This window comes from Notolepis coatsorum (assembly GCF_963971535.1).
Source record: "Notolepis coatsorum genome assembly, chromosome: 18".
Taxonomy (NCBI): domain Eukaryota; kingdom Metazoa; phylum Chordata; class Actinopteri; order Aulopiformes; family Paralepididae; genus Notolepis; species Notolepis coatsorum.
In genome coordinates this window covers 99,242,236-99,268,923 of record NC_140182.1, presented here as the reverse complement: position 1 = coordinate 99,268,923, position 26,688 = coordinate 99,242,236, and the positions used below count along the sequence as shown (strand labels likewise).

The 26,688-nt window shown below is 46.5% G+C and overlaps 1 protein-coding gene across 1 annotated transcript in view; it reads left to right on the top strand.

Annotated features, from left to right (window-relative positions):
- lrrk2 (leucine-rich repeat kinase 2) overlaps positions 1 to 26,688 on the top strand; it is a 128,134-nt gene that overhangs the window by 61,694 nt on the left and 39,752 nt on the right. Inside the window, exons 20-34 of the mRNA XM_084335302.1 lie at positions 552 to 740; positions 856 to 965; positions 1,069 to 1,141; positions 4,342 to 4,559; positions 6,413 to 6,663; positions 7,744 to 7,892; positions 8,365 to 8,458; positions 8,884 to 9,070; positions 17,002 to 17,183; positions 18,813 to 19,036; positions 19,954 to 20,081; positions 23,106 to 23,324; positions 23,990 to 24,191; positions 25,171 to 25,259; positions 25,989 to 26,176. Of these exons, the coding sequence (XP_084191428.1) occupies positions 552 to 740; positions 856 to 965; positions 1,069 to 1,141; positions 4,342 to 4,559; positions 6,413 to 6,663; positions 7,744 to 7,892; positions 8,365 to 8,458; positions 8,884 to 9,070; positions 17,002 to 17,183; positions 18,813 to 19,036; positions 19,954 to 20,081; positions 23,106 to 23,324; positions 23,990 to 24,191; positions 25,171 to 25,259; positions 25,989 to 26,176 (2,503 nt within the window). The remainder of the gene's footprint in view (positions 1 to 551; positions 741 to 855; positions 966 to 1,068; positions 1,142 to 4,341; positions 4,560 to 6,412; positions 6,664 to 7,743; positions 7,893 to 8,364; positions 8,459 to 8,883; positions 9,071 to 17,001; positions 17,184 to 18,812; positions 19,037 to 19,953; positions 20,082 to 23,105; positions 23,325 to 23,989; positions 24,192 to 25,170; positions 25,260 to 25,988; positions 26,177 to 26,688) is intronic.

The following is a 26,688-nucleotide window of genomic DNA, read 5'->3' as shown; positions in this document are numbered from 1 at the left end:
AGGACAGAGGAGAGGCCTTTCGCTTTTGCTAAGTGAAGTGCCTCTGTGACCGCAATGAGGGCTGTCTCTGTGGAGTGACCAGTCCTGAAGCCTGACTGATTAGGGTCTAGGAGGTGTCTTTGATGGTGTTATGGATGCGTTTATAGTACATAGGGTCTTTGATGGTGTTAAGGATGCGTTTATAGTACATAGGGTCTTTGATGGTGTTATGGATGCGTTTATAGTACATAGGGTCTTTGATGGTGTTATGGATGCGTTTATAGTACATAGGGTCTGCTGAATTATCAGTAGTGCTTCATCTATCTTCATACATACATCTGTACAGTGGAAGTGATATTTCATTCACAGATCTATATGGTAGAAGGCGTATCTATAGACCATTTGACTGTTTGTAAACAATGATTACTCTTGGGATGCGCTCGCTGGATGAGACCTCAACAACCTGACCGAGCAAACGTTTTCATCCAGAGCGTCTCTCCCCAAAAGATGTGCAGATTGGCTACAAGATAAAAAAAAAGGGGTCTATTGAGTGTCTCTGTGCATCTCTCCAGGTAAAAGGGCGTGTCTGGCACGTTATGTCCAGTCCTTCCAGAGGCCCAAGAGCACCCCCGGCCCTCCCAGGTCCCTCGCCGACCCCTGTTTGACCTCCGGCTACACGTCTGACGAGAGCGATGACTCCAGCTTCAGCTTCATCTCCGTGGACGACAGCCCGTTCCTCAATGATGACATGGAAAGCGACGGTGAGGTCTCTCAAGAGACATCGCCGCGTGTCGATATTCATTTAAACGATGGTTTATTATGGACTGAAGTGGCCAGTCGTCATCACCTAACCCTTGTGTGCCTTTACTCTTGTAGGGAGTGATTCGCGCTCACTGGCTCTGTCTCCGAAGCCCCACAATAACTCCTCAGAAGAGCTGAGATCTTTCAAGAAGAAGTCGGGGCGTCGCAGACACGCCAGTGCAGAGGTGGGACTGTAGCCTACAATGTCCTGCTGTATCTCACTGCTGAAGTTGTAGTTTTTTTGTTTAGTTTTATGTGATAAACCATGTGTTTCTTGCGTTCCCCCAGAGTGGCCAGACGGAGGTTGAACTCAGTGAGCCACTACAGTGGAGATATGGCAGGACGGCTACTAACCATAAAGGTACAGTCAGAAATGTACCTCTCTTGTTGGGACATAATTGGACCCTTATTACTAAATATGATTTTATACTCAGTCAAGGAGGGGAACTTCCATAAGAACGACAATATTGCACTCATAACAGTCCTCCTTAAAAAAGACAAAGACCCCACCGAGTGCGGTAGTTATAGACCCTTAAGCCTCCTCGGAACCGATATCAAACTGTACTCTAAGGTATTAGCCATCAGATTACAAAAGCATATGACGTCTTTAGTTCATCCGGACCAAACTGGCTTCATAAGAGGCCGCTTGATCACTGATAACATAAGACGATTACTGCACGTACTAGATGCTGACAAGGACGACACCATACCTAAGGCGATGCTGTCCCTGGATGCAATGAAAGCTTTTGACAGGCTGGAATGGTCGTATCTATGGGCAGTATTAGAAAGGATGGGGTTAGGTAAAGGTTTCATTGATATGATTAAAGTAGTATACAAAGACCCATCGGCCATGATTACAACAGGTATAATCACCTCCGGAATCTTTCCGGTATCACGCTCAGCTAGACAGGGTTGCCCTCTTAGTCCCGGACTATTCGATCTATCATTAGAGCCTTTAGCACAATATATAAGACAATCCCAATCCATAGAACCAATCGTAATCAAGGGCACACAACATAAAATTCGTTTATATGCGGACGACGTAATACTGTTCATGCAAAACCCCAACACCACATTGCCTCATCTGCTCAAGTTGATTGAGGACTTTGGAGATTTATCGGGATTTAAGATAAATTGGCCGAAGTCGGCTTTCCTTCCACTTAACGCCCCTGCAAAAAAAAAATATAACCCTCCCAGAAGAGATACCTATGGTAACACACCATAAGACAAACGGTGAAGCACAATTACATAAAAATCCAAAACAAAATCAAAGACGACCTTGATAGGTGGTCAAAACTTAGAAAAACTCAGTACAGGCACGGATATCAATAGTTAAGATGGACGTACTACCTAGAATCAACTTCTTCAGCTCAATGCTACCGTTACCCCCTCCAGAGGGTTACTGGAAAAAATTACACTCCTCCACATACAAATTTATTTGGAATAACAAACCACCACGTATAAAAAGATCCACCGCACAGAGAAACAAAGCAGACGGTGGTATGGCATTTCCAGATTTTTTCCACTATTTTAAGGCGTACACTTTAAGACCATTGACAACATGGTTTGATCCCCAAGCATTAGTATCCTGGAGAAAATTTGAAGAAAATATAGTAACCCCACATAGACTGAAGGACATAGCATACACTAAATTATCAATTAAGCAATGCAAACGGAAATTTGGCCCCATAATTACTCATGCGATCCGGATATGGCGTGAAACACAAACAAAATATTCTAACCCACATAAATGGCATAATCATACTCCCTTATTCAATAACAATGCACTCTTGATTGGAAAACGACCTATAAGATTCCATATATGGGAAAAGCAAGGCATACACTCATTAGGTGATGTTTTTAACAAACAGGGTTTTTGTAGTTATGAAGAAATACGCACATTTTTTTATCTCACCGAGTCCACACATTTTTTTTACACACAGTTATTGTTATGTTTGAAGTCTCACGGTGTTCCATTAAAGATACCAATTGAACACCACAGATACCACAAATTCTTCTATGAAAGAGAGACATCGAGAGGTTTTGTTTCAGATTTTTATCATCAATTACTAACGTCCTCGTATGAAACCCTCCACCTAGACTCGTCCTAATAAACTAACCTACACTGTAACACGCAACACTTTGATGAACATTGTTACTCAGCTGATAGAGTTATACCCTTCTTGCTGTCTTGTCGCACAGAACTTGTAAGTCGCTTTGGATAAAAGCGTCAGCTAAATGACTAAATGTAAATGTAAATGTAGACTCCGTCTGGAGGAGGGATATACCAGACCTGGAAAGTGATTTTGATTGGCAAGAAGCCTGGGCAAATGTTCGATTTACATCAAGGAACCCGGACCATCAACAAATAAATCTTAACTATATTCACAGGACATACTTGACTCCTATAAGACTGAAAAAAATGGGTATTAAACAAGACTCCAAATGCTCCTTATGTACAAATGGGGACGAGGGGACATTTATGCACATGTACTGGGACTGCCCACCAGTTAAGATATTCTGGAAAGAGGTGACACAGCAATTATCAAATCTCTTAACTCTGAATATACCTGTACACCCCTCTGTATTACTGCTGAATGATGTTTTTGAGTGTGCAGTACATCCACAGCTAAAGAGATTGGTTTTATCGGGTATCACAGTGGCTAAAAAGCTGATAGCATCACGATGGTTCCAAAAAATTTGCCGAAAGGTCTGGATTATTACATATCTCGATGTGATTTATCAAGAAATATCTACAGCAAGAATTTTGGGTCTCAATGAATCCAAAATGACAATGTGGTTAGAAGTGGTGGAGAAAATAAAAGCTAGCATATAATGGTAGTGTCTGGTTAGGAGCGAGGGATAATGGATGGATTATCCAATGGGGGGTCCGGGAGGGGGGGGTACGAGCTAGTATGTGTGTAGGGTATTAGATAGCAGGTATTGGGGGTATATCCTGTATAAGACATTTAACTATATGGTGATTTCATTGGATGTGCACTGTTAATAATACTTGTATATCTTATCGTGTGTTGTCATGTTTGTTTATATGTTTGTTTAAAAAATAATCAAAAAATAAAATACAAAAAAAACAAAAAGGTACAGTCCCCAGACCTACACATTACAGATGTACTGTACCAATACTGTATGATTAGTAAGAATGACATGAGGACGGAGATAGGTTTAGAGATCTACCAGGCTTTTACTGTATGTGCCAACAATGCAGAAAATCTAAAAACCGATTTTTGACATTAAACATGGCTCTCGGTGTCACGATAATTTTTTTTTATTTTAATTAATTCAATTTTAGTAGTACTGGGGAAATTCTCAGGTCCCGATGCCCTGTTTTAGCCTGGGTTTGGCCTATTATCCAATGCTGGTATCCATGTATCCTTACTACAGATTGTATGCATGTCCGCATTTCTACTTTCATAGCCTTCGGTTACATAAAGCCAACAGGAGATGATTGAGTCTAGTTGATTGAGATGATGATTAGTTGTAAATCATGAATCCTGTCGGTGTGAAATAGATTTTTACTCTGGACTCTCATGTCACTACAAGGTATCTACTCCCCTGTACTGGGCTCCGTCGGGGACAGCCCCTCCCCCTCACTGGGCGGGGACCGAGAGAGGATCCGCCTGCTGGACCTATCGGGGAACGAGCTGGACTCTCTCTGCTGTCTGATGGATGCAGGCTCTGTCCAACGGCGGCTGGAGCACCTGCACCGCCTGGACCTGAGTCACAACAGTCTGCTCCAGTTCCCCGCAGCGCTCTGTCTGGTAAACAGTCAACAAGCAATTAACTCAAATAATATGTTATAATATAGATAGATATAGGGATATAATAGATATAATGATATCACTGATGGATAGAGAGGAAGAAGTCTTTATTTGTCATGCAGCAACACACAGATATAAGATGGGCTACACACAGGTATACACACACACACACACACACACACACACACACACACACATACACATGCACTTGCATTGGGTCGCTGATGAAATTACTTATTAAAAAATAAAAAATTAAATTATTGTTCTTCTTAACTCATTGGCCGCCAAAAATTAGTATTCGCGTGTTTTGTCGCCAACCGTTCAGCGCCAAAAACGAGTTTTCTTGTTTTTAGATCCTTTGATCTTTTTCCTTTGATCCCCATTCTAAACACTCGCTCGGAGCTGCCTGTGTATCCCTGGCACCACTGCCTACGTTAAAATTGCAATGACGATCGAATCCCGCCATGTGGCAGACTTATCGCCTACCTTTTCAACTGGGGATATCAGTTGTCTTTCAGTACTGAGGTACCTCCGGCTGCTTCCCCCTCAAAGTGAATCAGGACATAGCAATCGGTCGGAGATTTGATGCCTCAAACCTATTGTTTCCCGTATGATGCCCAATATACACGAGTAATTGCGATGGGACAACTGGGATTTATTCATTTTGGAGTACCTTCTGACTAAGGTAAGGTCTATTTTACAGGCCTTGATGATTTTGTGAAGAAACATATATATATGGTATATACCTTTTGATTTGGAAATATTTGGAGTTTTAGGCGAGCAACCCGAACTATTTGGGCATATGTACATAACACGCCATATCTCGAGATCTGGAAAAAAATACTGGATTATTTTGGAAAGGGGCCATGTTTAGCATGGAATAGCGCACAAACTAAAGTATGTAGAAATGAACTGGTTAGTCAGTGATACTGGTTAGTCAGTGATAAATTCATTGGGCGGCACGGTGGCAGAGTGGTTAGCACTGCTGCCTCACAGCAAGACGGTCCTGGGTTCGAACCCCAGCAGGGGGCCTTTCTGTGTGGAGTTTGCATGTTCTCCCTGTGTTCGTGTGGGTTTCCTCTGGGTACTCTGGTTTTCTCCCACACCATGCATGGTAGGCAGGGACTACAGATGGAAACTAGCTAATTAGCTCAAATCTGTCACATTTATATTGATGTGGAAACTGAAGATGTTCATTAATGTGCAATGTCCCTGGGTAAAGAAACTTAAAAAAAACTAAATGAATCAATAATTATTTTGGGGGAAAAGCAATACTTTTATTCTGCACCTTTCTAAAAGCTCTGTGGATGTATTCTTTATATATTTGTTTGTAAATTATTAGTATACTAGGGCTGACCTTCAAATTCTTTTTTGGAATTCGAAGCTTCGGGCCGAGATTCGATTTTAATTCGAAGCTTTGAGATAAAAAAAAAAAAAGAAAAGTATAAATAATATTTTTTTCATGTTGTGGGACTTGTACAGCACTTTGTTCAACTTTGTCAGTGCTGTAAAGTTTAAACCTTTTAAAATCTTAGACAAACGAAACACTTTGCTTTCATGAAATATTGTAAGCCGTCATTTGAGGCTTTATAAAAGCAGCACAATGAACACAAATCTGTCAGTGCCGAGTCCGACCTCATCTTAAATAACAAACAGCATTGCTTGTTGTAGTTAACAAAGAGAGGCAGAGTTGATTTTTTTTAAATATATATTCAAATTTTATTTTCATATTCTGAATCCCATGCCCATCAAACGAAGCTTCGAAGTATTTAAGACAGCCCTATAGTATACAAATACAAATGTTATCTATAGCACCTTTAATTCACAGCTTCATAATTCTGTTTCTCACTCAGAGCCTGAAGAGTCTGACTCGCCTGGATCTCCAAGGCAACCAGCTCCGGTCCCTGCCGGCCGAGCTGCTGGCCCTGCCCTCACTGAGCACGCTCAACGTCTCCCGCAACTCTGTGGGCCCGCTGCTGACCCTCGACCCCGCTGTCACCTGCCCGTCGCTACGGCAACTCAACCTGTCCTTCAACCACATCACCGCCTTCCCCCACCAGCTGGGCCAGGCCACGGACGGGCTGGAGGACCTGTCCCTGGAAGGGTAGGCCGCTGAGAAACGGAGCTGTTTACATCTGGTTGTTTTCTTTGTAGGAAGATGTGCGGTACAATGTTCAGTAACACTAAGATGGATGGGTGGATATTGTCATTTTATTGATTAGATACTTGACTTTAATTAGTAGATACTTGGCACTTTATTATTTCCAGGTGAAATTAGATTAGATTCAAATGTATTGTCATCTTACAGCACAAGTACAGTGCAACGAAAAGATGTTTGGATCTAATTACATTTACATCTAATGAGTGCAAATGTAACGGTAAAGTGCAATAGCAATATATAATGTACAAGTGATTAAACTGGAGTATATATAAATTAATATTATTGAGTAATTATAATCAGATGTATGTATGGTGTTATTGTGTACAGGTTTAAAACACTATGGTAGTAGCCATACTGTCCAGCGGTATAACTAGTAAGATTAGGTAAGGGATATATATATATACAGACATAGATATAGTATGTATCTATATACAGGTCTAAAAAGGATTATATACAGGTATATTCAGCAGTATTGTACATGATATCATACAGAGTTGTATGTACAGCAAGGATGAACAGGCATGAGTTATCTTTTAAATAAAAAATCATCACTTTTGATTAGGGATGTTCGATATTGGCTTTTTTACCGATATCCGATATACCGATATTGTCCAACTCTTAATTTCCGATACCGATATCAACCGATACCGATATATGCAGGGTTTCCCCCCCCAAAAACACAACATTATGCATACTTTTCACAATAAATAAAATAAGAATTTGTTCTTACTTGCTTGCCTGGGTAAATAAAGGTTAAATAAATGTAAAAAATATAGATATATAGAGTATATATATATATATATATATATTTTTTTTTTAATAATATAATATCGGACATCCCTACTTTTGATGTTGTTTTACTTTTCCAATTGTAGACATATAATATACAATAAACATCAACAAACAACACAACCCCAATACCTTCCCTCGTCAGCTTCACCTCACTTGTGATTGTTAATGACTTGTGATTATGATTTGTAATGCTTGTAATGTTTAGACGACGTGTGCACATCTCTGTTTCAGTAACCGAATGAGTGAGCTGTCCACTCCTCTGTGTCTGCCTGAGATGAAGACGCTTGACGTGAGTAAGAACAGCCTGGAGAGCATCTCGCCTGACTTCCTGACCAGCTGCTCGAGGCTAGAGACCTTCAGCGCCTCCGCAAACAAACTCTGTGAGTATCAATCATTGATTGATTGATTGAAAACTTTATTAACAGATTGCAGAATGGGTACAATACAGTACGGCTCAATACAAACGACTGCTAAGAGGATGCAGACCAGAAAAAGACTTTCGTCTTGTTTACATTAGGGTCCTCCATTTTCAATTCATCAAGACATTTATGACAATACAAGACATACGAAAAAGAGATCATAAAAAATATATACATCCGAAGGGGAATAAACTGTACATTGGAGGGGGTTGGGGATTGGCGGGGGGGGGGGGGGGGGGGGGGGAGTTTGACATTTACCGAGGCCAGTTTCTAATTGCAGCCACCCGTAGGTGCTCTTTGAGAGCGTTTTTTAAGGAGGGTAGGTCCTGTCAACTGACACTTGAATTAATTCTGCAATAATTCACAACAACTTAGACATTCATGTTCTGTGAGGTCCAAGACATGGAGAGATGTTTACTATTTTCTTTCCTAGGCTCCCTGTCACACTTACCATCCAAGATAACCACGGTAAAATTAGCCGGCAACCGTTTCACCTACATTCCGGAGGCCATACTTGCTCTCCAGAAGTAAGTCTGATGGTTTTCTTAGTGGGATACCTTGACATTTTTAAGTTTAGTCTGTATTTTTCTTTACTTGTCACAATGTGGGGAGGAAATATTCTAAATAAGCCTTCAGCTAGCTTAAAAACCTTAATTGTTGGCATTTCCCATCAATGGCTACAACTAGTTGAACGCTTGCGAATCAATTTGCTGCTAGAAATATTCATTGTTTTCACTTAGGAATGCTAATCATACAAACAAGCTTTTTTCCCCAGTTAGCTTAAGTACCATTACAGATTCTTCTCTCCACATTTTGTGTTAGGAAAAGTATGTTTAAAAATCAAATTAAGATGGTTATTGCTAATTATGGGTACATTTCTCATTTGTGTCGTAGTCAAATTGTGTTTCAAACTACCTCATCATACGTCCTTAATTCTTAATTTGCTGCCTAGTTTGCGGTCAGTGGACATGAAAACCAATGACATTGCGGTTCTGCCGGGCCCGGGATGCTGGGTATCCACGAACCTTCGAGAGCTGATGTTTGGCCAGAACCGTATTGAAGCTCTGGACCTGAGCGGACCAATCTACAAATGGGCCAGACTGGAGAAACTCCACCTGAGTGACAACAAGCTTACGGAGGTACTAAACACTAGGGCTGACCCCCAATAGTCGAATAGTTGACTAATCGATCGAAAGGAGCCGTAGTTGACTGCCAACCTCTTAGTCGAATGCAAAAAAAAGAAAAAAGAAATATTATAATATATATATATATTTTTTTGTATCATTCTTTCCAAAAGCAAAGAGGCCTAGAAGCGTGGCTAACGCTAATGGCACGCATACCAGAGGCTAACTGCATAAGAAAACAGGCACAGAGGCACTGAAAGGGATTTCACCATCTAATGAACACACTAGACAAATATCAAGATGTATCCATCAGTGGACCAATTGCATGCTTTCGCAGAGAACAAGAAGCCTTCCGTCGACTCCTTCAGACATTAACACATCCTGCGCCAAAAATGAGTTTACTCGTTATTGCCCGCCAATCTAATAACGGCAACAACGTGTTTACTCATTTTTATGATAGTTATTTCCTTTATTCCCTATTGGCATTCATAATTCATCCAGGAAGGCTCCGGGAGCCAGCTGGATCCTGTCTGATATTTCAACGCCTCAATACCGCCTGGTGGATTTCGGGCGAGTTGCACTCCACTCTAAACCGGATATGGCGCTCTGTGCATCGGGGAAAATCCTCCAGCAGAGCTATCTTGTTATGTTGATCAAGACAAACACTCGAGTGCATTTGATCGCTTTCGAGACGCAAGAATCAATATGCTTTCGGCGTTTATTGCGTCATACAAATGGAAAATGGATCTAGCAGATCGACATCAAATAATTGGATATTTTTTTCTCCAGACGCATCAGCCACAGGTAAAAGGAATCTAACATTAATTCCAGCTCGATTGTCCATTTATTTCATTGCAATCCATCTGCTCAACGTATGATGTCGTACTAAGGAAAGCCGTTACTGACAATCAAGGAATCATAAACGACCCCCCCCCCCCCTTTCCTTCACGTATGATGGAGCATAATGTATACCGAGCATATGCATTTGAATTTTTTAATATAGCGTATATAGGTGTGAGGTTTCTGTCCTTGCTCACTTCCTCGCTCTGTTCCTTTAAACCACCTCGCTCTGTTTTCCATTTGTTTCTGTTAATCATTTCATTCCCCCATTCACACGCTTCTTCCCAGAGACATCGTTGATTGGTTCTCTCCCGTCCACACGCTTTTCAATCACATTCCCCAGCTGTCACTGCTTGTCAATCAATCAATCCCGTATTATTTATACCCCGTTTCCCCACTCAAGTTTTGTTGGATCGTTTTGATATTTTCTGTTTGCATTCGCCGTTCCTGCTGCTGCTGTTGTTCCCTGTGCTTTACCTCCAGGATATCCAAGAAGCCTTCCTCTTGGACACCTTTTTCCCGTGGCGACGCGCTCGCTCCGCTGCTGTTCCAGCGCTCTTTACGCACAACGCCTGGGTGAGTTTTTAATGACTGTCTTTGATCAAATTCCGTTTTCGTGTGTTTTTATAACACTGAAGATTACCACCTTTTTATCAGACAGTCACTCACCCAGCGGTTGCCTTTTTGATTGTTTCACTGGGATAATATTTTGACCTAACATCTCCCACTGTGTGTTTATCACACCAAAGATATTATCACATTGGATTGTATTTTGGACTTCGCTCTCAGTGTCTATTTTTGCACCGAAGATATTTTTCACTTGGGATTGTGTTTTGGAACATTGCTCACTGTGTGTGTTTACACGAAGATTAGTTCACTTGGATAACTTTTGTTTTTGGGTACAAGTCACCTCTCCTGTTCTCCTGCTCGTTCTACCTGCACCCTGTGTTGACTCGCTCCCTCTCTCTCTCTCTCGGTCCCGCATCACCTCGGAGATTCTGCCGAGAGAGGTCTGCAGAGCGGCTCTGACGTCAGCATCTGCTACCCCCTACTACCACCTCGGGAGAAGCTGCAGAGCAGCAGAACTATTCATCCTTGCTTGAAGTCCAGTCTTGTTTAGACTCTTCCTATTCTGTGCTGTTTAGTTAGTCTCAATAAACAAGCCCCTGTTTTTGGCAACTCTGAATCCTACTCTCTTGTGTCGTTGCGTTTGGGGTCGGTGTCAAACCATAACATTACGATCCAACCAAAATGACGACCCCAGCCGACACAGAGAGGGTCAGAACCGCACTTGCTAATCAAGTCGAGTTGACCAGGGATCACAGTCTCCAACTAGAGAGAGCTGCGGCTGCGGTGCAGGATCTCAGGGAACAGGTCCTGCCTATTCAGGGGTCAATGGCCGCTCTGGCGGGACAACAATCCGGGATTCTCGCTCAGCTTCACTCGCTGAGCGACACCGTTAATGCTTTACTTCCTTCACGTCCTTCAGGAGCATTCACCGCAGCCCCAGCAGATCCCGCACCTCGGGAACCCCGTCTCTCCGTCCCACGGCTGTTCGATGGCAATCCCGAGGAGTGTGCCACATTCATCATGCAATGTGAGTTGGTTTTCCGTCATCAACCAAGCCGTTTTACTGCTCGAGGGTCCCAAGTGGCTTATATGACGAACTTGCTTTCAGGCCATGCTGCCCAGTGGGTCACTTCCTCCTGGGCAATGGATGCAGATTTTGTTTTCTCCTATCCAGACTTCGTGGCGGAGCTCCGCAGAGTGTTCCACCATCCAGCCCGAGGTCTGGACCCCGGAGCCCGGTTGGGGACTTTCCGACAGGGGAGCGGCAGGGTGACGGACTATGTCCTGGAGTTTCGACTGGCGGCGGTGGAGAGTGGATGGAACGACCCTGCACTTCGCCTAACCTTCTTGAGGGGACTCAGTGACGCAGTCCGGGACCAGCTCGCTACCCGGGAGTTGCCCGACTCCCTCGAGGACCTGTTTAGCCTCGTCATCCGCATCGACGGACGCCTCCTGGAGAGAAGGCGCGAGAGGACCCGACTGTTACCTCCTGAGGTACCCCGGATTCCCCGGACGCATGACGTCACTCCTGGACGCCCTGTCCTCAACACTACTGGTGGTAGCAGGCCTCCCCGTTCGGTTCGCGAGGAGGAACCCATGCAGCTGGGACGCCCTCATCTGAGCCAGGTGGTGCGTCAGGCAAGGCTCAGGTCCGGTCTCTGCCTCTACTGCGGAGGTGCGGGACACCGAATCGCCGACTGCCCCACCCGGCCAAAAGATCAGGCTCGCCGAGACCCCGGGAGATCCTGGTGAGCCGTTTTTCCCATTCCCAGCGCCGCGCACCACCTGACCATCTGTTGAGCGTCACCCTGGCCTGGGGGGACCAACGAGCCACGGTGGAGGCCCTCATCGACTCTGGGGCAGACGAGAACTTCCTCGACTTCGAGTTCGCTACCCGAGCCAACATTCCACTTGAGGACCTGGTGAGGCCCTTGGAGATCTTCTCGTTGGACCAACACCGCCTGGCCGACATCTCTCAACGCACCGGCCCAGTCGTGCTGACCATCGCTGGGAACCACGTCGAGAGAATCCAGTTCCTCATCACCCAATCCCCCCTTGTCCCGGTGGTCCTGGGTAGGCCCTGGCTCGCGCTGCACGAGCCCCACATCGCCTGGTCCTCCGGTACCATCAAGGGCTGGAGCTCCTCCTGTCACGCCCTGTGTCTGCAGGCGCCGTCCTGTCCCCCGCCCCGGAGGCCCGCTGGTGAGTTGCCTCCGGACCTCTCGTCCATACCTCCCGAGTACCACGACCTCTTGGAGGTTTTCAGTAAATCCAGTAAATTCCACCTCACCGCCCCTATGACTGCGCCATCGACCTCCGCCAAGGGGCTCCCCTTCCCGGCAGCCGCCTCTACAGTCTGACCGTTCCGGAGAAGAAGGCGATGGATCTCTACATCTCTGAGTCATTGGAAGCAGGACTCATTCGGCCTTCCTCCTCCCCGGTGGCGGCCGGTTTCTTCTTTGTTGGTAAGAAGGATGGGGACCTGCGACCCTGCATCGACTATCGTCAGCTCAACGAGATCACCATCAAGAACAAGTACCCCCTACCTCTCATGAGCTCCACCTTCGAGCCACTGACCCAGGCCTCGTTCTTCACCAAGCTGGACCTCCGGAGTGCCTACCATCTTGTCCGTATCCGTGAGGGCGATGAATGGAAGACCGCCTTCAAGACCCCCAGGGGCCACTACGAGTACCTAGTGATGCCGTTCAGCCTCACCAACGCCCCGGCGGTATTCCAGGCACTCATGAACGACGTCCTTCGTGACATGCTGGAGGTGTTCGTGGTGGTGTACCTGGACGACATTCTCATCTTCTCCAGGACCCTCGAGGAACACATCCAGCATGTCCGCCGTGTGCTGGAGCGCCTCCTCCACAATCGGCTCTTCGTCAAGGCGGAGAAGTGCCGTTTCCACTCCGACTCCGTCGACTACCTGGGCTTCATCGTTGAGAAGGGCTTGACCCGAGCGGATCCTCGCAAGATCCAAGCTGTGGAGGATTGGCCTGAACCCACCACTCGGAAGGAGTTACAGAGTTTCCTCGGGTTCGCCAACTTCTACCGAAGGTTCATCCGGAACTACAGTCAAGTGGCGGAGCCACTTACCAAGCTGACCTCCCCCGCTCTGCCGTTCGACTGGTCCCCAGCGGCATGCGCTGCGTTCCGCTCCCTCAAGAAGAGGTTCACTTCCGCCCCTATCCTGCTCCACCCTGACCCCAAGAGACAGTTCATTGTGGAGGTGGACGCCTCGGATACTGGCCTGGGCGCTGTCCTATCCCAACGTTCTCTTTCGGACCAGAAGGTGCATCCTTGCGCCTTCTACTCGCGTCGCTTCCTCCCTGCCGAGAGGAACTACGACACCGGCAATCGGGAGCTGCTGGCAGTCGTGGCTGCGTTGGAGGAGTGGCGTCATTGGCTAGAGGGTGCCGAGGAGCCTTTTACCATCTGGACGGACCACAAGAACCTGACGTTCATCCGCGCTTCCAGGCGCCTCAGCGGTCGGCAGGCGAGATGGGCCAGTTTCCTCAGTCGGTTCGATTTCTCGCTGACCTTCCGCCCCGGTTCCCGCAACACGAAGGCCGACTCCCTGTCCCGGTTACACTCCAAGGGGGCTCCACCCTCTGAGGACCCTACTCCCATCCTCCCGGAGGCCCGAGTGGTTGGAGCCATCACCTTGGGCATCGAGGGTATGGTTAGGCGTGCCCTACGCTTCCAGCGTGCTCCTAGCAACGTCCCTATGCATCGTCTCTTCGTCCCCGACTCTGCCCGGTCCCGGGTACTGCTTTGGGGCCATACCAGCCGGTTCGCCTGCCACCCTGGCGTCCATCGCACGTTCTCCTTCCTGGCTCGTCGTTTCTGGTGGCCCACCATGCGGAACGACGTCAAGGAGTTCGTATTGGCCTGCACGGTCTGTGCCCGCAGCAAGGCCTCTCACCAGGCACCCTCCGGGCTCTTGCGGCCACTTCCCGTTCCGAGCCGTCCGTGGTCACATGTGGCGCTGGACTTCGTCACAGGTCTGCCCTCCTCCCAGGGGAACACCTGCCTTCTGACCGTGGTGGATCGATTCAGCAAGGGGGTTCACCTCGTGGCCCTTTCCAAGCTTCCCTCGGCGGCCGAGACGGCGGACCTCCTGACTCACCACGTGTTCCGCCTTCATGGGTTTCCCCAGGACATCGTCTCTGACCGGGGGCCCCAGTTCACCTCCCAGGTATGGCGGGCCTTTTGCAAGGGATTGGGGGCAACGGTCAGTCTTTCCTCTGGTTATCATCCCCAGACTAACGGGCAGACGGAGAGGATGAACCAGAGCGTGGAGTCTGCTCTTCGGTGTGTGGCAGCCGAGAGACCGGCATCCTGGAGCCGTTTCCTTCCCTGGGTTGAATACTCCATCAATTCAATGGTTAGTTCCGCCACCGGCCTCTCACCCTTTGAGGTTTCGTCGTGGTGCCGACCGGCGCCGGGTTCCTGCGCCGACTTACCGCCCTGGGCAGAGGGTGTGGCTCTCCGCAAAGGACCTGCCGCTACGGTCCTCGGCCAAGAAACTCAACCCCCGTTTCGTCGGACCTTTCGAGGTCCTGAAGGTACTCAGTCCGGCGGCCCTGCGCCTGAAACTTCCTGCGTCCATGCACATCCACCCCGTGTTCCATGTCTCCCGGGTTAAGCCCGTCTCCCTCAGTCCCCTTATGCCTCCAGCTCCTGATCCTCCGCCTCCCGTGTTGGTGGATGGTCACCCCCAGTGGCAGGTCCGCCGGTTGATGGGCGTTCGTCGGCGGGGCCGGGGGTTCAAATACCTGGTGGACTGGGAGGGTTACGGTCCTGAGGAGCGTAGCTGGGTCTCCCGGCAGCTCATCGTGGATCCCAGCTTGATCACTGACTTCCATCGTGCCCATCCTGACGAGCCGGGTCGGCCTGGTCGCCGGGTGGCTCCCGTGGAGGAGGGGGTACTGTGAGGTTTCTGTCCTTGCTCACTTCCTCGCTCTGTTCCTTTAAACCACCTCGCTCTGTTTTCCATTTGTTTCTGTTAATCATTTCATTCCCCCATTCACACGCTTCTTCCCAGAGACGTCGTTGATTGGTTCTCTCCCGTCCACACGCTTTTCAATCACATTCCCCAGCTGTCACTGCTTGTCAATCAATCAATCCCGTATTATTTATACCCCGTTTCCCCACTCAAGTTTTGTTGGATCGTTTTGATATTTTCTGTTTGCATTCGCCGTTCCTGCTGCTGCTGTTGTTCCCTGTGCTTTACCTCCAGGATATCCAAGAAGCCTTCCTCTTGGACACCTTTTTCCCGTGGCGACGCGCTCGCTCCGCTGCTGTTCCAGCGCTCTTTACGCACAACGCCTGGGTGAGTTTTTAATGACTGTCTTTGATCAAATTCCGTTTTCGTGTGTTTTTATAACACTGAAGATTACCACCTTTTTATCAGACACTCACCCAGCGGTTGCCTTTTTGATTGTTTCACTGGGATAATATTTTGACCTAACATCTCCCACTGTGTGTTTATCACACCAAAGATATTATCACATTGGATTCTATTTTGGACTTCGCTCTCAGTGTCTATTTTTGCACCGAAGATATTTTTCACTTGGGATTGTGTTTTGGAACATTGCTCACTGTGTATGTTTACACGAAGATTAGTTCACTTGGATAACTTTTGTTTTTGGGTACAAGTCACCTCTCCTGTTCTCCTGCTCGTTCTACCTGCACCCTGTGTTGACTCGCTCCCTCTCTCTCTCTCTCGGTCCCGCATCACCTCGGAGATTCTGCCGAGAGAGGTCTGCAGAGCGGCTCTGACGTCAGCATCTGCTACCCCCTACTACCACCTCGGGAGAAGCTGCAGAGCAGCAGAACTATTCATCCTTGCTTGAAGTCCAGTCTTGTTTAGACTCTTCCTATTCTGTGCTGTTTAGTTAGTCTCAATAAACAAGCCCCTGTTTTTGGCAACTCTGAATCCTACTCTCTTGTGTCGTTGCGTTTGGGGTCGGTGTCAAACCATAACAATAGGAACAAAACGCCAATCGATTATGTATAATAATTATGTGTTTGGGCCTATAACTCGCGTTCTAGGAATTACTGCTCTACAGTCTAAAAACATACTTATATTCACAACGGTACTAACACGACAATGTATGAATAAAAAAATATAACGTTCACACATCCGGAACGATAGATACCCGATGTTGAATGGGCCATAGTAATGTCGATAGTAAAGTTATAGCCCTGCAAAGAAGGTGAGCGACTCCATAGGCTTACAGCACTGGCAGAGAGTGGTATAAGATGGGCAAACTGCGTGGCACAGAACGTGTTAAGCACCCCCACAGCCCAAATGGAATGATAAAAAAAAAATCCAATGACTCAAATCTAGTAACATGATGTCATATTTTATTCCCCAATCTTGATGAATACATGAGATCACACAGGAACATTAGGGATTCATCATTTCCCAGGAGGTGAACTGGTCGACAGCGTTGCTTACTGTAAGTCCATGGTCATTGTTGTTAATGTTAATGCGTTTGATTGGAAGTAGTTCTCCCCGTGTCCAGATCCCTCCTCAGATCGGCCTTCTGGAAGAGCTGACCTCCCTGGACGTGAGCCGTAACCCCGGCCTGCGCTCCTTCCCTGATGAGATGGGGAAGCTGGGGCGGCTGTGGGACCTGCCGCTGGACGGCCTCAGGCTCCAGCTGGACCTCAAACACATCGGCAGCAAGACCAAAGACATCGTCAGGTCAGTCAGGCAGCAAGACCAAAGACATCGTCAGGTCAGTCAGGCAGCAAGACCAAAGACATCGTCAGGTCAGTCAGGCAGCAAGACCAAAGACATCGTCAGGTCAGTCAGGCAGCAAGACCAAAGACATCGTCAGGTCAGTCGGCAGCAAGACCAAAGACATCGTCAGGTCAGTCAGGCAGCAAGACCAAAGACATCGTCAGGTCAGTCAGGCAGCAAGACCAAAGACATCGTCAGGTCAGTCAGGCAGCAAGACCAAAGACATCGTCAGGTCAGTCAGGCAGCAAGACCAAAGACATCGTCAGGTGAGTCGGCAGCAAGACCAAAGACATTGTCAGGTCAGTCAGGGTCTGTATGAATGGATCCAGAACAGTCGGTTGATAGCTGCGACCAGCAGCTCTGTAGCTCGTTCTGTTGGTTGTCCCCATGCTCTCTAGTGGCCACAGTTTTCACCCTAGGAAGCTGAAATGTGACATGTAATCACAGTGTGTGTGTGTGCGTGGATGCATCACAGTGTGTGTGTGTGCGTGGATGCATCACAGTGTTTGTGTACGTGTGTGTGTGCGTGGATGCATCACAGTGTGTGTGTGTGCGTGGATGCATCACAGTGTGTGTGTGTGTGTTAGGGATGCATCACAGTGTATGTGTGTGTGTGCGTGGATGCATCACAGTGTGTGTGTATGTGTGTGTGTGCGTGGATGCATCACAGTGTGTGTGTGTGTTAGGGATGCACCGATCCGACTTTTTCAGTCCCGATACCGATACCTGGGTTTGGGTATCGGTCGATACCGATCCGATACCCATTGTCCAATTCCCCCCCCACGTATCCACGTATTTTTTTTTATTATATTAAAATATATTTTGTTTTTAAGAATTGTAAAGGATCAGTGTGTTTTTGATTTGTTGTAAACAAAGACAGAAAATAAACTTCATTCATTCAATTAATAAACTGTCTGCCTCACTGTCACTGTGTGGAAGAGACTGGGCTCATTCTTTTGTGCAGCAAGGCAACATCAGGCTTGACTTAAAACATTACTTTCCTAACTTAGTGAAACTAAATGTAACAAATTAACACATAGATATAAATGTACTGAATGGTTATTTCTTATTTTATTTATTATAAGAAATATATATATACCAGATCCAGCTATTTTACTGATATCGGCGGCCGATACCGATAACAATATCGGATCGGTGCATCCCTAGTGTGTGTGCGTGGATGCATGCACGTACGTGGTCACAGCTATTGCGGATTCACGCTCGTTAGATGAAGGGTTTGATTCCCAACTGTGAAATTCACTTTTACTTTTGGTTCACAAGCGATTTAAAGGTGCAGCCTGAAATTGCTGTCTTGAAATTCCTCTTCCCTAAAAGAAAAAAATAAATAAACGTTTGTTAGTATACTGTATGTGTTAGTCTGAAAATAACCAATAACTTTATTAGTATTCCATAATGTGTTTCACCATCATAGCGCCATTTTGTAATAGGGGGTTTCACGTTTTTCAAATGGCAGATGTTATTTTTAAACCAAAACATGTTATCTTTCGCCATTCGCAAACAAACCGACCAAACCCCAATTCCTTATATTCCATTCCCACTTAATTCCACTTCTGTTCCCTGCTCTTCCAGGTTCCTGCAGCAGCGATTGAAGAAGGCGGTGCCCTACTACCGGATGAAGCTCATCGTGGTGGGCAACGCGGGCAGCGGGAAGACCACCCTGATCCAACACCTGATGAAGCTGAAGCGCTCCCAGTGGAACTCTGAGCGGACCAACATCGGCATCGACGTCAGGGACTGGACCATCCGCGAGCGGGACAGGAAGACCATGGTGCTCAATGTGTGGGACTTCTCTGGTGGGTCAGGATAGGACGTGTTGGAGATGTAATGACTGTTGGATTGGGCCAATTCTAAATGGTATTAACATATAGGATAGCTGAGATGATGGCTGTAGATATTAAATGGATAGTTCAGATTTTTGGACATTAAGTTGTATGTAGTTCTGGCCGGGTTCCGTTCTGGCCATGTTTCCGAGCGAACCGAAAGCAAACTGGGGTGACGAAACCAAAATGTATTAATCCACACCACAACATGCAGGCAAAAGGGTAACCTATTTCTAACGCAAAATCATCGTCCTCCACCACTATGGATTCTGCAATCACTGTTTTGTATTACTTACTACGCGCTGGAGCTGTTTCAAAATGCTGGAGGAGCGTGGTTTTGTTTTGGAGGTGATTAAGCCTTTGCCTGCATGCTGTGGTGTGGATCTTTTGGTTTCATGACCCCCTTTCTGCCATTTGCTGCCCGTCTAAAGCTTCCCAGCTCACTCGGAACCCAGCCAGAACTCCGACCGCGGGACTCTGTAAGTAGGCTAATAGCTTTGCATCCACTACACTACTGGCAAGTATTTTGTACAGCGTCATGTCCAAAAATCCCTTTAATCTCTTGCTATAGCTGCATGGCAATAGCTATGTTATGCTATGAAAAGTTACTTGTATTCCTGTTCAGCATGATACTGGAGCTTCTATTCAGACTTTTTTTTTTTTTATTCATACTACATCGTACTACTACTGTACCTGGTCTAGGACAGACCTATTTACTGGTAAATTGTCAAGACTGTTGTTCTGTGTCTTATGTTCTGACGTCTACGACCGAAAGCTCAGCAATGCCATTGTTTTACATTTAGTCCTCTCCAGTGTTTTACCAATATGATCTGATTTAGTCATGCTCTCTCCAAAAGTTCTATTTCACTCCAGTGGTCTTTATTCCTCAGGTGGTGAGGAGTTCAGCGGCTCCCATCCCCACTTCCTGACACCCAGAGCTCTCTACTTAGTGGTGTGCGACCTCAGCAAAGGAGCCAATCAGGTGGATACCCTCAAACCGTGGCTCTTCAACATCAAAGTGAGTCATACACTCTCTGTATTACCTTGAAACAGTGTCTTCTAGGCAAACCGTTGTACACTGACATGTTTTGAAAGTGAATTCATGGTGTTTTCTGTGTTGGGTGTGTGGAGGTTGGTGCATGGGCAGGTGAACACATCACAACAAATATCACACCAATCAGCCAGATGGTGGAGCTATAATTACATCTCTAAATAAAGATAATGCCTCAGTGCTTGTTAGTGAAGCACATTATCTGATTTAGGTATGTTATTATTAAAAGTTGGGATGGGAATCGAAAACCGGTTCCCGTTGGGAGCCGGTTCCTAATTGTCAGATTCCTGGAATCGCATGCCTCCGTGACTATCGATTCCTCTTATCGCTGCCAGGTTTTTCTGACAGTTGCGCATTTCAAAACAATAACGTTAGCGCCACGCATGTAGCCATGGCAGACTATTTGATTCCTTAAGGGCTCGAAATTGCCTGGGTTTTGGTCATATGCTCCCGAAATGCTCCCGCTGGTTGCCTGTTTCTAAGTGCAGACAGTGATTGAAAACTACTCGAATGCTTTAGAACCGAGTCATTCATTTAATTCGGGGCAACCAAGCTAATACAGACACACAGAGAGAGATAACAGCTGACAGCAGGTAGTACAGGTACAAAAAATAAATAAAAGGGCGGGGGCTGTTGTGTAAACCTTGTACTCTTTAGTTCACATATAATAAGAGACGGAGAGCGTGTGATGATCACGTTGACTGTTTACTAGTAGGTAAGTCAGGAAGTACCGTGCAACATACAAACATGTCCGTGTAGCAACACGAGCCAATACCTTACAGGACAGGGACGAGCGGGGACCGGGGAGGGAGCTCTGTGTGTGTGTGTGTGTGTGTGTGTGTGTGTGTGTGTGTGTGTGTGTGTGTGTGTGCGCTGGTTTCTGAAAGACCAGAGACAGAGAAGTCAGAGGAATAACAACCTGTTGAATGCAACTACGGTTCAATAGATTAAATTAGTTTAAGATATTGAACTGTAGTTGCATTCAACAGGTCGTTATTCAATAGATTAAATTAGTTTAAGAATAAAAAAAAAAAAAAAAAAATTTAAGAGAATCTGTGTAGGCTATAGTTCATTTAATTTTTTTTACAGTTTTTGTATTTTTCTGACATGGGGGCTCAACAATAAATGACAATCAGAAATGTCAAGTTGCATGTTGTAATTCTAACCAGCTTAGTTCTGTTGCATTTCCAATTATTTTATTTTTGATCCACTTTTTCTCCTTATTTTTCTATTTTTCTCCCATCCCAATTTCGCCTTGCCATTTCTCCCTTCAATTCTCCCCTCCCCTGTCTCGAACGTTGCTAGACTATGCTTCCCACTGGTTGGCTGCAGTGAGGACAGAAGCCTTGCATCACGTGTCCCCTCCGGTACACGAGGAGGCAGCCGTCGCATCTTTTCACCTGAACAGCGCAATCTCTCAGTGGCGAGGAGTAACGCGTGGGAGGCTCACGCTGCCCCCGTTACTTCCTGATTCTGCTGCGCAGGCGCACCAACCGACCTGTAGGAGTCGCTGTCCACAACGTCCGATCCCCACCCACCAGCTTTCCCACCCCTAACACTCCCAATTGTGTTAGTATGAACGACCAGCCAAGCTGGTAGCAACGCCGAGAGCTGGGCTCGAAGCCAGCATCTCCTGCGTTAGTGGCGAGCGCCTTGCCCACTGCGCCACTTAGCCGCTCCAATTTATTTATTTAAATTATAAATTTAGCAGGGATCGATAAGGGGACCGATAAAGAATCGGATCGATAAGCAGAATCGATAATGGAATCATATCGATAAAATCTTATCAATTCCCATCCCTAATTAAAAGCCTTTGATACAGTTGATCATCACCTGCTCTTAAAAAGGTTATCTAGTAGTGGCATGGATTAGTGGTGCATGTTATGTGTTTCAGGATTATCTATCTTCTAGAATCTAGACGTCAGTGTGTGAAGGGTCCTGTCTTTTTTACTATTAATATTAATGATATTTCTTCTTTGAATAACTGTCATGAACATTTGTATGCAGATGATACTATTGTGTACTGTATCGCTGACACTGTTCAGTTGGCCACTGAGAACTTGCAGATTTCTTTTAATGTTATCAATTTTAGATTAGTCCTCAATGTGCGTTCGCATGCAGACCGTCTTGGTGGCGCCCCCTGTGATGTTTTTTGATCGAAACGTGTACCTATCCTCCTCTCCTTTGGGGAGGGGCGGCAGCGTGTGAGGGCACGGGACTCATCCTGGTCGCGCCGGACCGGATCAGTTCAACCCAGTGCCCCTGCCGGGTCACAGATACGTTCTGATTAACCCGAAGGGCCCTGAGCTTTTCCGGGGGGAAATGCCAGGGCGGACCGAACGCCACGGGGGCTGATGTCATGAATGTTGTGTGTCATAGGAATGCCACTACGAGTTGATGATGGGGGACCCCGATGTAGACAAGACAAACGTGTTCCTTTAAAGAGGATCTACATCCCCTTGACAGTTGTGTGCATTGGTCCATACTATGTTGTACCCTTTTCTGCAAACTGTTAAGTGGGTTTTGTCCTTTCTCCATTCATTTCACCCCTCCCTCCCCGCTCGGCCGTGGGGTGGGGGGGGGGGGCCGTCACATGCACTCTCGGGGGCTCAGAATGAGTTCCAATGATAACACCGAGGTCCGTGAGAGTGTATAGAATATTAAAGTAGAAAAAAAGAAAAACGGACCGAATAACGAGTATACTCGTTATTGGCGCTCAAGAGATGGCGGGCAATAACGAGTATATACGTTATTGGCGCAGAAAGTGTTAATATAGCCTAGCCTAGTCGGTCTGATTATAATTTTTTTTAAATAGTTTTATATAATTTTCTCAAAATAATGTGACGGGCGGGTATTATTGCTGGCGGGCCGCAATAATAAATGTTACAAATTGGAGTGGATTGACGATTTTCCCTCTTTTTTTTGCTATTGTTATGCTTCACCGGGTGTAAGCATGAATATTTTCCCATATTCTCATTCCCTCTGCTGTAGGAAGCAGCCCCATTGTCTCCAGTCATCCTGGTGGGCACCCATACAGACATCAGCGAGGAGGCCCAGCTCCAGGCCTGCCTGACCAAGATCAAAGAGGAGCTGCTGACCCACCAGGGCTTCCCCGCCATCCGGGACTACCACATGGTCTCTGTGCTGGAGGACTCGGACGCCGTGGCCAGGCTGCGCAAGGCCATCACCAGAGAGGTCACCGGATTCAAGGTGATTTGACAGTGAACACACTGGCCATATTTGATGTATGTATTATCGAAGAATCCGTAAAGATTCATTCACTCAATCCCCACTTATCAGCATCTTGAAATATCCGCCTCATTCAAGAGTCATAATACTCCTCTCCTCTCCTCTCCTCTCCTCTCCTCTCCTCTCCTCTCCTCTCCTCTCCTCTCCTCTCCTCTCCTCTCCTCTCCTCTCCGCTCCTCTCTCCCCTCCCCTCTCCTCTCCTCTCCTCTCCTCTCCTCTCCTCTCCTCTCCTCTCCTCTCCTCTCCTCTCCTCTCCTCTCCTCTCCTCTCCTCTCTCCTCTCTCCTCTCTCCTCTCTCCTCTCCCCTCTCCTCTCTCCTCTCTCCTCTCCTCTCCTCTCCTCTCCTCTCCTCTCCTCTCCTCTCTCCTCTCTCCTCTCCTCTCCTCCTCTCCTCTCCTCTCTCTCCTCTCCTCTCCTCTCCTCTCCTCTCCTCTCCTCTCCTCTCCTCTCTCCTCTCTCCTCTCTCCTCTCCTCTCCTCTCCTCTCTCCTCTCTCCTCTCCTCTCCTCCTCTCCTCTCCTCTCTCTCCTCTCCTCTCCTCTCCTCTCCTCTCCTCTCCTCTCCTCTCCTCTCCTCTCCTCTCCTCTCTCCTCTCTCCTCTCTCCTCTCCTCTCCTCTCCTCTCCAGATCCAGGGCCAGCCAGTGATGGGCCAGCTGGTACCAGACAGCTATGTGGAGCTGGAGCGCCGGGTGCTCCAGGCGAGAGCCAGGGTGCCTCCAGAGTTCCCTGTCCTTAGACACCACGATCTGCTGCAGCTCATACAGGAAAGCCAGCTGCAGCTGGATGAGGCCGAACTGCCCCACGCCATCCATTTCCTCAGTGAGGCGGGTCAGTTGAGTGTGACATTTTTCTGTGTGTGTGTGTGGTTCTAATCTTTGGAACCCTAGCTTTGGAACCCTAGCTCCATTTCCTACTTACCAATTGGTAGATCCCTTTCTCAGCGCAATCCATCCTCATACTAGCTCCGGCTAGTGATGCAAAGTCAATGGGGTCAAGCTCCTGTCTGTACAAGCTGACTGAAGACAACTGAGTTCTACTCCACAGTGCACAGTGTATTTCAGTTGTCTTCGTCAGCTTGTACAGAGGACCCCGTTGACTTTACATAGGTTTGAGAGGCTAACTAGACAGAGCTAGTCTAGGGAACAGCTTGGATTGTGCTGAGGAAGGACTGTGTTGATCAACATCATCATCAGTCGGTAGGAAATAGGGGTGGGAATCGCCAGAGACCTCACGATACGATACTATCGCGATCCTTGCGTCACGATACGATAGTATCGCGATACTAAATATATCGCGATACGCTGAAAATATTGCGATATTTTTTTTACATTTTTTTGTGCTCAAATTTTATTTATTACCTTTTTTCAACTGCAAAGTAAAACTTTGTCAACATGTTTTATCTAATACAATAAAGTTCAGTCTGTTCATCTCACTTCAATCATTTTTATTGCAGAACATGGTATTTTCTCAAGCAGACAGATGTCAACACTGTAATCTGTGTTGCGTGTACCTGACAAACTGAACTGTTTGTATTACAGTCATATTCCATGTGTGTGTGTGGACTACTGTACTATTACAGGTATTGAAATGAACAATGCAACCTCCTTATACAATTTTTTTTAATTAATAATTAAATATCTAAACTTGGCGTCCCTGTATCGATACAGTATCGCCACGCAAAGTATCGTGATACTACTACGTATAGATTCCCCCCCCCCCCACCCCTAGTAGGAAATAGGGATAGGGTTCCAAACATCAAAACTATCCTGTTTTAAATGTGCTGGTGTTTTCTTCACTGTCACCATAGGAGTTCTGCTGCACTTTGATGACCCTGCACTTGAACTCCGGGAACTCTACTTCATCGACCCTCAGTGGCTGTGCAATATCATCTTGCAGGTAGCCAGCGGGTCTCACACACTATACATTTACACAGACAAACTGAAACCACGTTAGAATTGGTCTGCCTTTAAAGTTTATTGAGAAACAACTAAGGTATCCGTTCCACCAAATGTATTTCTGGTCTACAGTGTCTTTCTGCCCCTTTCTACCAGCACCCTATTCTTTACACAAAGATATTGTGGGAAATTACTTTCATAGGCCTTTTGTTAACATCTACCTCTCCCCATCCTGAACCCTAACACCCCCCATCCCCCCTTCCTGTACCCTCTCCTTCCGGTCTTCACCCTCCTACCTGGTTAACCCCCCCCCTTTGTGTCAGATTAGGTTATAAGGCGACCTCACAAAAGAGTCGGGGTCCTTGACTAAATTCTCCTGGCCAGAGAACGTCCTCTACCAAACTCCTAAACTAATTTGTATTCGATTTACCATGTTTTAGCAAATTCATTTGTATCAACCAAGATGATTTGACCAAGCGCATTCTTAACCACTCCGGATTCCACGACACGTAGACATGCACACACACACACACACACACACACACACACACACACACACACACACACACACACACACACACACACACACACACACACACACACACTCACTCACTCACTCACTCACTCACTCACTCACTCACTCACTCACTCACTCACTCACTCACTCACTCACTCACTCACTCACTCACTCACTCACTCACTCGCTCGCTCGCTCACTCTTCTTCTGTAGAAACTGACGTTGAAGAGCTGTGGTTACTGGGAGCACCCTAAGGGAGTGGTACAGCGCTCAGTGGTGGAGAGGTTCCTGTTTGAGAGCAAGTGCTTCCCCAAGAGCCACCTGACCCAGTTTTTCAAACTGCTGGAGAAGTTCCAGATCGCCCTGCCGTTCGGGGAGGACCAGCTCCTGATACCCAGCAGGTGTGTTTACAAACTGCCATGGACTTTATAGCGTGTCCAGACATAGGATTATATGGGGTGGCAGTGGCTCAGCAGGTTTAGCAGTTGTCTGGTAATCAGAAGGTTCCTGGTAGGATTCATAAATCCTCTCGGCAGTGTGTCAAAGTATCCTTAAAATAAAAAGGTATTACAGTTTTTATAGTATTGCAATATATCTGAATATATTGAATCGTGACCCTTGGATTTTGATAGGTATGGTATTGCCAGATTCCTGCCAGTACTTACACAGCCATAACTTGGAGATATAACACTACATCTGAGTAGTTTTGGCATATTGAGCGTTTAGGTTTTTTACTTTTTACATCCCATAAAGCAAAATAAATCTCTATTTCCAGTGGTCCGCACGTAATACTAATCCCATCCGAATTATTTTCACTCACTCGAATAAACATTAAAATAAAATGTATTTAATTTGAATAACACATTTTTAAAACAAAGAACCAGATGACACCTTATAATTCTAAGGTCACTCA